This window comes from Salmo salar, chromosome ssa14 (assembly GCF_905237065.1).
Source record: "Salmo salar chromosome ssa14, Ssal_v3.1, whole genome shotgun sequence".
Taxonomy (NCBI): Eukaryota; Metazoa; Chordata; class Actinopteri; order Salmoniformes; family Salmonidae; genus Salmo; species Salmo salar.
This window is the reverse complement of record NC_059455.1, coordinates 7,427,308-7,437,347: the sequence shown is the minus strand read 5'-3', so window position 1 is coordinate 7,437,347 and position 10,040 is coordinate 7,427,308. Positions and strand designations below refer to the sequence as shown.

At 43.7% G+C, this 10,040-nt stretch overlaps 1 protein-coding gene across 1 annotated transcript in view; it reads right to left on the bottom strand.

The window, feature by feature from the left end:
• Positions 1 to 5,415: 5,415 nt before the first annotated feature.
• The window catches only part of LOC106568690 (vertebrate ancient opsin-like), a 107,846-nt gene continuing 103,221 nt past the window's right edge, over positions 5,416 to 10,040 (bottom strand). The window contains exon 4 of the mRNA XM_014139251.2: positions 5,416 to 7,640. Within this exon, the coding sequence (XP_013994726.2) occupies positions 7,284 to 7,640 (357 nt within the window). The 3' untranslated portion in view covers positions 5,416 to 7,283. The remainder of the gene's footprint in view (positions 7,641 to 10,040) is intronic.

The following is a 10,040-nucleotide window of genomic DNA, read 5'->3' as shown; positions in this document are numbered from 1 at the left end:
TGGGGTTGGAGTGAAAACCTACAGGAAGTTATCTCTCCAGGAACATGGTTGGAGTGCCCTGACCTAGGACATCAACAGTCAGCCAGAGTTTCATTAAATAAGCTATAGGCGCACAATACTTTTTATTGCACATTTAGGGCTAATCAAATTGTATTTGTCACATGCGCCGAATACAACAGGTATAGAACTTACTTACAAGCCTTTAACCAATAATGCAGTTTTAAGAAAATACAAAAAAAGTAAGTGATAAGAATAACAAATAATTCAAGAGCAGCAGTAAATAACAATAGCAGGGGGTACCGGTACAAAGTCAATGTGCGGGGGCACCGGTGTCGAGGTAATTGAGGTACTATGTACATGTAGGTAGAGTTAATAAAATACCAGGCAGTGATGCAACCCGTCAGGATGCTCTCGATGGTGCAGCTGTAAAACCTTTTGAGGATCTGAGGACCCATGCCAAATCTTTTCATTCTCCTGATCGGGAATGGGTTTTATCATGCCCTCCTCACGTCTGTCTTGGTGTGATGTGGATGCCAAGGAACTTGAAGCTCTCAACCTGCTCCACTACAGCCCCATCGATGAGAATTGGGGGCGTGCTCGGTCTTCCTTTTCCTGTAGTCCACGATCATCTCCTTTGTCTTGATCACGTTGAGGGAGAGGTTGTTGTCCTTGCACCACACGATCAGGTCTCTGACCTCCTCCCTATAGTCTCATCGTTGTCTCACACTGTTGTGTCATCAGAAAACTTAATGATGGTGTTGGAGTCATGCTTGGCCGTGCAGTCATGAGTGAACAGGGAGTACAAGAGGGGACTGAGCACGCACCCCTGAGGGGCTCCCGTGTTGAGGATCAGCGTGGCGGATGTGTTGTTACCTACCCTTACCACCTGGGGGCGGCCCGTCAGGAAGTCCAGGAACCAGCTGCATCGGGAGGTGTTTAGTCCCAGTGTCCTTATCTTCATGATGAGCTTTGAGAGCACTATTGTGTTGAACGCTGAGCTGTAGTCAATGAATAGCAATCTCACATAGGTGTTCCTTTTGTCCAGGTGGGAAAGGGCAGTGTGGAGTGCAAAAGATATTGTATCGTCTTTGGATATTTTGGGGCGGTATTCAAATTGAAATGGTTCTAGGGTTTCTGGGATAGTGGTGTTGATGTGAGCCAAGACCAGCCTTTCAAAGCATTTCATGGATAAAGACCTGAGTGCTACGGGTCGGTAGTCATTTAGGCAGGTGACCTTAGTGTTCTTGGGCACAAGGACTATGGTGGTCTGCTTGAAACATGTTGGTATTACAGACTCAGATAGGGAGAGGTTGAAAATGTCAGTGAAGACACTTGCCAGTTGGGCAGCGCATGCTCAAAGTACACGTCCTGTTAATCCGTCTGTCCCTGCAGCCTTGTGAATGTTGACCTGTTTAAAGGTCTTAGTCACATCGGCTGCGGAGAGCGTGTTCACACAGTCATCCGGAACATCTGATGCTCTCATGCATGCCTCAGTGTTACTTGCCTCGATGCAAGCATAGAAGTTATTTAGCTCGTCTGGTAGGCTCATGTCACTGGGCAGCTCTGGGCCTGGTCGAGTGTCTGTAGTATATCCCTCCCGTACGACTCATTGAAGAAAAACTCTCTCTAATCTGAGGTGAGTAATCGCAGTTCTGATGTCGAGAAGCTCTTTTCGGTCATAAGAGACGGTAGCAGCAACATTATGTACAAAACAAGTTACGAACAACGCAAAAAACAAACAAAATAGCATGGATGCTAAAGAGCCGATAAGGCGGCAACCATCCCGTTTGGCACCATTAAACTGCTGCATTTGGCGATGTTCAACTTCAATTCTATTCTTCATGGCACCATGAAGAACAGCTTAGCCGTACTTATTGATAGCCTAATATATAGTTGAATATACTTTTGGTGAATTTACAAGGCATTGCTAGACAAGACATTGCTGGATACAGATTACCAAGATATAGCCTACAGTGATTGAAAAAAGTATTTGATCCCCTGCTGATTTTGTACGTTTGCCCACTGACAAAGAAATGATCAGTCTATAATTTTAATGGTAGGTTTATTTGAACAGTGAGACAGAATAACAACAAAAAAATCCAGAAAAACGCATGTCAAAAATGTTATAAATTGATTTGCATTTTAATGAGGGAAATAAGTATTTGACCCCTCTGCAAAACATGACTTAGTACTTGGTGGCAAAACCCTTGTTGGCAATCACAGAGGTCAGACGTTTCTTGTAGTTGGCCACCAGGTTTGCACACATCTCAGGAGGGACTTTGTCCCACTCCTCTTTGCAGATCTCCTCCAAGTCATTAAGGTTTCAAGGCTAACATTTGGCAACTTGAACCTTCAGCTCCCTCCACAGATTTTCTATGGGATTAAGGTCTGGAGACTGGCTAGGCCACTCCAGGACCTTAATGTGCTTCTTCTTGAGCAACTCCTTTGTTGCCTTGGCCGTGTGTTTTGGGTCAGTGTCATGCTGGAATACCCATCCACGACCCATTTTCAATGCCCTGGCTGAGGGAAGGAGGTTCTCACCCAAGATTTGACGGTACATGGCCCCGTCCATCGTCCCTTTGATGCAGTGAAGTTGTCCTGTACCATTAGCAGAAAAACATCCCCAAAGCATAATGTTTCCACCTCCATGTTTGACGGTGGGGATGGTGTTCTTGGGTCATAGGCAGCATTCCTCCTCCTCCAAACACGGCGAGTTGAGTTGATGCCAAATAGATCAATTTTTTGTCTAATCTGACCACAACACTTTCACCCAGTTGTCCTCTGAATCATTCAGATGTTCATTGGCAAACTTCAGACGGGCATGTATATGTACTTTCTTGAGCAGGGGGACCTTGCGGGCGCTGCAGGATATCAGTCTTTCACGGCGTAGTGTGTTACCAATTGTTTTCTTGGTGACTATGGTCCCAGCTGCCTTGAGATCATTGACAAGATCCTCCCGTGTAGTTCTGGGCTGATTCCTCACCGTTCTCATGATCATTGCAACTCAATGAGGTGAGATCTTGCATGGAGCCCCAGGCCGAGGGAGATTGACAGTTCTTTTGTGTTTCTTCCATTTGCGAATAATTGCACCAACTGTTGTCACCTTCTCACCAAGCGGCTTGGCGATGGTCTTGTAGGCCATTCCAGCCTTGTGTAGGTCTACAATCTTGTCCCTTACATCCTTGGAGAGCTCTTTGGTCTTGGCCATGGTGGAGAGTTTGGAATCTGATTGATTGATTACTTCTGGCTCCCAGGTGTCTTTTATACAGGTAACAAACTGACATTAGGAGCACTCCCTTTAAGAGTGTGCTCCTAATCTCAGCTCGTTACCTGTATAAAAGACACCTGGGAGCCAGAAATCTTTATGATTGAGAGGGGGTCAAATAATTATTTCCCTCATTAAAATGCAAATCAATTTATAACATTTTTGTCATGCGTTTTTCTGTATGTTTTTGTTGTTATTCTGTCTCTCACTGTTCAAATAAACCTACCATTAAAATTATAGACTGATCATTTCTTTGTCAGTGGGCAAACGTACAAAATCAACAGGGGATCAAATACTTTTTTCCCTCACTGTATGCTCACGGTTCTGACTGTCTGTCTGCCTCCCCAATCCTCTCTTTCCCTTGCTGGATCACCTGCTCCTCTTTCTCTTCGCCATGAAAAACGCTAGTGTGTATTTGGTCTTCTTGTGCGAGACATATTTTGCATCATTTGATTACCGATGCAAGTTTCCGACTGTCTACCTCGTTGCCAACACGCTTACCTATGTCTGGCTGTCCCCCCTCCCATCTCTCTCCCCCTCACTAGCTCACTCTTTATTTGCTGTTAAAGATGCAAGAGTTTGTGTTCTCGAAGTACACTACGTGAAATAGTTTCCTCCGTTGCAAAAATCCTGAATGTTAGGAGTCTAATTCCTAGCGGAATCGAAGCTTGACACCCAGAAATGAGAACTGACACCTTGAGTCGAGGGGCAATGTGTCGAGGAATTGATTATTTTGGAGGTGACTCCCCACCACTAGATGAAAGCCATTGAGGGTTTTACAAAACCTGTGTTTTCCAACAAAGACAAACTGTTTAAATGGCTAAATAATTGAATAGTGAACCAAGGGTACTTGCTAATGTGATTCCTGAAATGCAGAGCCTGTTGGAGTACTTTTTAAATGCAAAATTACATTTGTTACATCATTTGCTAGCTCAGCATTTAGCTAGCTAACTAGTTCTCAGTCTTATTGACCACCCAACGTTGTTATCGCTAGCTAGCTAGTTAATATAACTATTTTTTTTCAAATGAATGTTATTTAGCTTAGTTAGCCATGTTATGAATACAACTCTCATCGGCATCAGGATACAATTTGAGAGAGCACTAGATAGCTCCAAAAGTGTTTAGTAACTTTGGATGCATGCTGACAGTGCATTCAGAGCCATCCAGTGGATAGCCTCACTACAACCTTTATTTTACCAGGTTCCTGTGAAGCAATTGTAATAACAGTCCACCACAACATACCAGAGAGTCTCCTGATTAGCAAGGGGTAGTCTGTGTTCAATTTCATTGTGTATTAATACACAGTTTTAGATCATTGTGAGGGGATTTCGCCAGTGGTCAGAAGGGGGAATTGGGTGTCCTAGGAAAATGTTGTCTGAGGTTGCAAAAGTAACCAAGGGGGGCGGGGGTTAGCGAAGGGTCAATTGATTTACACTTTACTAAATACATCTTATGATTTCTTAATGAAGCCTTTATAAACACTCCATTACGGTTGCTCTAAGGAGCAAAGTACTTTATAATGCTAAAGGAGGATATACATGTTTTATCTGGTGCTTTGCCAATTGTGGCATACTCTTCTGCCACCCTTTGCTTATGTGACTTATGTTGATAGCTTGAGGGTTACATCAATATGTGGCATTTTGCCAGAAAAGATTGTGGTTTAGGCTTGTGGTTAATCTTTTACAGCCATATATAGGGTAAGTTATATTGCCTGTTACTTGACCATAACCTCAACCCTTACCTAAAGCTAATAAAATGGCCTTCTTGGTTGTCAGGCAATCATACATGAAAGGGAGGTGAAGTGAAAACAGGTGTCTGAATGTTGTATACATCCTCTCCTACTGCAACAGATATGTCTCATGCAAAAGTAGGTTGACACTACTCAGCATTGAGGAGATGGATTGGGGGTGAGGTCCTGCAATAGACTAGACCTGTCAAGGTGGTGTACTTTATATTAAGTTGCTTCACGTAACAGAAACAGGTACGTTCTGGCTCGGATAAGGCTACTAAATTATCATACATCTGCATATTGTGTAAAACTACAACATCACTTCACTTCACAGTTACCAGATTCTTGTTTCCACTTTCAATGGGCCTAGTGTGTACAGCAGCTCTTTACTGAATACATCATCAACAGAAGACTTTATACATTGTTTTCAAAGTCTTTAATAAACTGCAACACTCAATACAGTATGAAATTTCTATTGCTTTGGTATAATATTATTTACATACTATAACTGGTTTGTCCATAGTTGAAGTGGCAATCTGCAGTTGCTACACACATTTTTGGACATATAAATGTGTATGTACCCATTGATTCTTGAAGAACAACTTAGAAATGCCTCACGACCTTAGTTCAACTGTCGTACCCCGTCAGAACCAAAATATAAGCTTGTTTTACTCCATTGTTTGTAAATGATGTAAATGGTAAAAACTATAATTTTGTCCTTACATCCATAGCTCTGTCTATGAATGAGAGTGCTACATTTCTCCAGCCCCATACCTCAGCCTTTTAGCGAAACAGTGATGCTTTGTTATTGTTTCAGCTGCTGATTGCCACTTTAAAAGTCGCATTTTTCAGATTTGAACAAAAATGTGTTCCACTTAAAAAAAAAAAAACAGAAAGTGCACTTTGTTCATACTGCACACACTGTACATGAAGTGGGCCATTAGGCCTACTCACTGGTGCACCAATACACATTTTTTATTCCACCTGAAGCACTGAGCATAGCCTCAAAGGTTGAGGACCAATGTATACAGTACATTTTGTAAGACTTAAGGTTATAATACAATATCTCAAGAGGACATGCTCTACCAGTCCTCTACTTTCACTTTAGTATCATGTCATAACAAGTCATGCAGTCAGACCCAATTGGGTATGATGCAAATGTGATTATTTTCATGGTTTTATGTCCCAAAGTACTTCATTGATATTCAAATAGGAAATTAGCCAAAGTAAACAACCTATCTAGTAGTAGGCCCTTAATCACAACACGGGCCATCATATTTCACATGAAAAGGAACAAACTATTGTACATTATGCTGTAAAGTTGTTAAAGCTAGTTTATATTACATAGCAGGGCTCTATTCAAGTCACTTGAGGATTGCAATGCCTACAGACCCAACATATAGTAAAACAATTACAACATTTTTGTCAGAACAGATTAGATCCCCTTTTCTCAGATCCAGACCGCAAGGCCAGAAATAATCAGGGACTGATTGCGACCTAACACAGTGAGTGGAATCTCTGGCCAATAAGTTACATTAATCAATCAATTTACCACCTGGGAGAAAAGAAAACCAACAGTACCCTGGACCTCCAGATCCATGCCCCACATATGGAACTTTTTGTACTTTTTTTCATATTTACATAAAATGTTTTTCAAAAGAAGTATACATGCCAGACACATGCTACCTATGTTTATGACAAATTATATACGTGACTAGCTACAATTGAATATGTTTGAGTGATGGAACTGCTGAGTTCAGCAGTAGATCAATGCTAAAAAATCATTAACAGTACAATCCCATCATTACCTTTAGTGTTTGTTGTTTTTTTGTCATTAGCGCTTTGTCATCTTGACACCTTTGAAAACTGTCTCCTGAAAATACTTGAATACAATAATTGCGTTTCCTCAATCTGTTATTCCAATCTCAGATCAATACAAAAATGCACTCTTTATCGCTCTTTATCTTTGTACTGTAAAAGGTACAGACGGTGAAATCACATCATGACATTTCATAGAACTAATATATTTGACAAAACATTAGAAATTGTAAAAAAATAACAGGGTTTCTTCACACCCTTTTCTCCCCACTCTCAGTCCATAGGTGTATTTGAGAAAGTAAATGGCGAAAGAATGTATAACATTGTGCAGAGCCAGACAGATTGATGTCCTTCCTCAAGACGGACTAGTAGCTCCTGTGGCTCCACTTCCGAAGAGTCATGAGGCTTTCAAAGATTTCCCTCTATGCCTCCTGTCCATCATACTGGCAAGAGGCAAGCTTCGTAACATCACTAAATCCACTTTGACGGACCCTCTGGATCCACCTCCCCTCCCTGTAATTGGTTCCTAGAGGTCGTAACCCCTGACGGCCTCAGACCTTCGCCGTTGTAGTGGGCCACTAGCGACACCATGTTGGGCTTGACCATGTCAGAGGAAGCGGGGACGGCTGCGTACACAGTTGCGTTCCCCAGCTGGGGGACTACGCTGGTGGGCTGCCCGAGGGAGGCCACCTCGAAGGTGAAGTTGTTGTCGTTGGTTTTGTTGGTGCCACCACGGACAGCTTTGGTCGGCGCCTTGGAGGAGCTCCTGACGCTGGAACCCCTCTGGGGCTCTTGGCACCTCAGCAGGGCTCGGAAGCACCTGTAGAACTGGCATACCAGTGAACAAACACATACACACATGCCCACGTTCAAACACATCCCCAACATACAGACGGACAAACAGAAAAAAAGATGGGGAGACAGAAAGACTTGAGTCAAGTTGGACTAACTGTACAGCATCTGTTTGCTCGAATGCTGAATTATCAGAAAAATGAACTACACTGCTAAAAAAAATAAAGGGAACACTTAAACAACACAATGCAACTCCAAGTCAATCACACTTCTGTGAAATCAAACTGTCCACTTAGGAAGCAACACTGATTGACAATACATTTCACATGCTGTTGTGCAAATGGAATAGACAACAGGTGGAAATTTTAGGCAATTAGCAAGACACCTCCAATAAAGGAGTGGTTCTGCAGGTGGTGACCACAGACGACTTCTCAGTTCCTATGCTTCCTGGCTGATGTTTTGGTCACTTTTGAATGCTGGCGGTGCTTTCACTCTAGTGGTAGCATGAGACGGAGTCTACAACCCACACAAGTGGCTCAGGTAGTGCAGCTCATCCAGGATGGCACATCAATGCGAGCTGTGGGAAGAAGGTTTGCTGTGTCTGTCAGCGTTGTGTCCAGAGCATGGAGGCGCTACCAGGAGACAGGCCAGTACATCAGGAGACGTGGAGGAGGCCGTAGGAGGGCAACAACCCAGCAGCAGGACCGCTACCTCGCCTTTGTGCAAGGAGGAGCAGGAGGAGCACTGCCAGAGCCCTGCAAAATGACCTCCAGCAGGCCACAAATGTGCATGTGTCTGCTCAAACGGTCAGAAACAGACTCTATGAGGGTGGTATGAGGGCCCGACGTCCACAGGTGGGGGTTGTGCTTACAGCCCAACACCGTGCAGGACGTTTGGCATTTGCCAGAGAACACCAAGATTGGCAAATTTGCCACTGGCGCCCTGTGCTCTTCACAGATGAAAGCAGGTTCACACTGAGCACATGTGACAGACGTGACAGAGTCTGGAGACGCCGTGGAGAACATTCTGCTGCCTGCAACATCCTCCAGCATGACCGGTTTGGCGGTGGGTCAGTCAGGGTGTGGGGTGGCATTTCTTTGGGGGGCCGCACAGCCCTCCATGTGCTCGCCAGAGGTAGCCTGACTGCCGAGATGAGATCCTCAGACCCCTTGTGAGACCATATGCTGGTGCGGTTGGCCCTGTGTTCCTCCTAATGCAAGACAATGCTAGACCTCATGTGGCTGGAGTGTGTCAGCAGTTCCTGCAAGAGGAAGGCATTGATGCTATGGACTGGCCCGCCCGTTCCCCAGACCTGAATCCAATTGAGCACATCTGGGACATCATGTCTCGCTCCATCCACCAACACCACGTTGCACCACAGACTGTCCAGGAGTTGGCGGATGCTTTAGTCCAGGCCTGGGAGGAGATCCCTCAGGAGACCATCAGCCACCTCATCAGGAGCATGCCCAGGCGTTGTAGGAAGGTCATACAGGCACGTGGAGGCCACACACACTACTGAGCCTCATTTTGACTTGTTTTAAGGACATTACATCAAAGTTGGATCAGCCTGTAGTGTGGTTTTCCACTTTAATTTTGAGTGTGACTCCAAATCCAGACCTCCATGGGTTGATAAATTGGATTTCCATTGATTATTTTTGTGTGATTTTGTTGTCAGCACATTCAACTATGTAAAGAAAAAAGTATTTAATAAGATTATTTAATTCATTCAGATCTAGGATGTGTTATTTTAGTGTTCCTTTATTTTTTTGAGCAGTGTATAATGAATGGTGAGGCTACAAAACTCCAACCCAACCAGTCATTGCCTTCCTTAAAATGGGGGAAACAAATAATGTATGTGCTGCTGTTACTCTTTATCCGTCACAAACAGCAGGATTAAGGTTTAAGGACCATTATACCAACTTCAAGTTGTTTCCTACCCAACCCCACAAAGACCACTTATAGATGCTTATGTACCTACTTGAGGTTGTTTCCCCATCTCACCTTCGCAGGCACAACCTCCTAAACTCTCCTACTTCCTGCTGACAAACAAAGGGTCCATTCAAGTTGCACGTTTCTCACCAGGGAAATCAATTCTCCCTTTCTCTTGTTCCCTCTATCTCTGAGAAGTGCCATGGTGAATAATTATGACTAATCAAGAACCGTCTGGTCGGAAACCTCCTTTTCCTCTTTTCTCCCTATCGTTCGTCGAGCTTGTTGTCTCACCTTGCCTTTTCACATAGGACAATGCTGAGAGACACTCATTATTTGTACATTTCCAAAATGGTATTAAATGCTGAACTAATTAGGTTCTCAATCAAGAATGAGTATTTGATAATGTGAGGCGCAGGAAACCTTGACTGGCTATATAAAAAGCCTGATAAAATAAGAGGACAACAGAGACTGTCACGGTTGTCGTCGGTTAAGGAGGACCAAAAC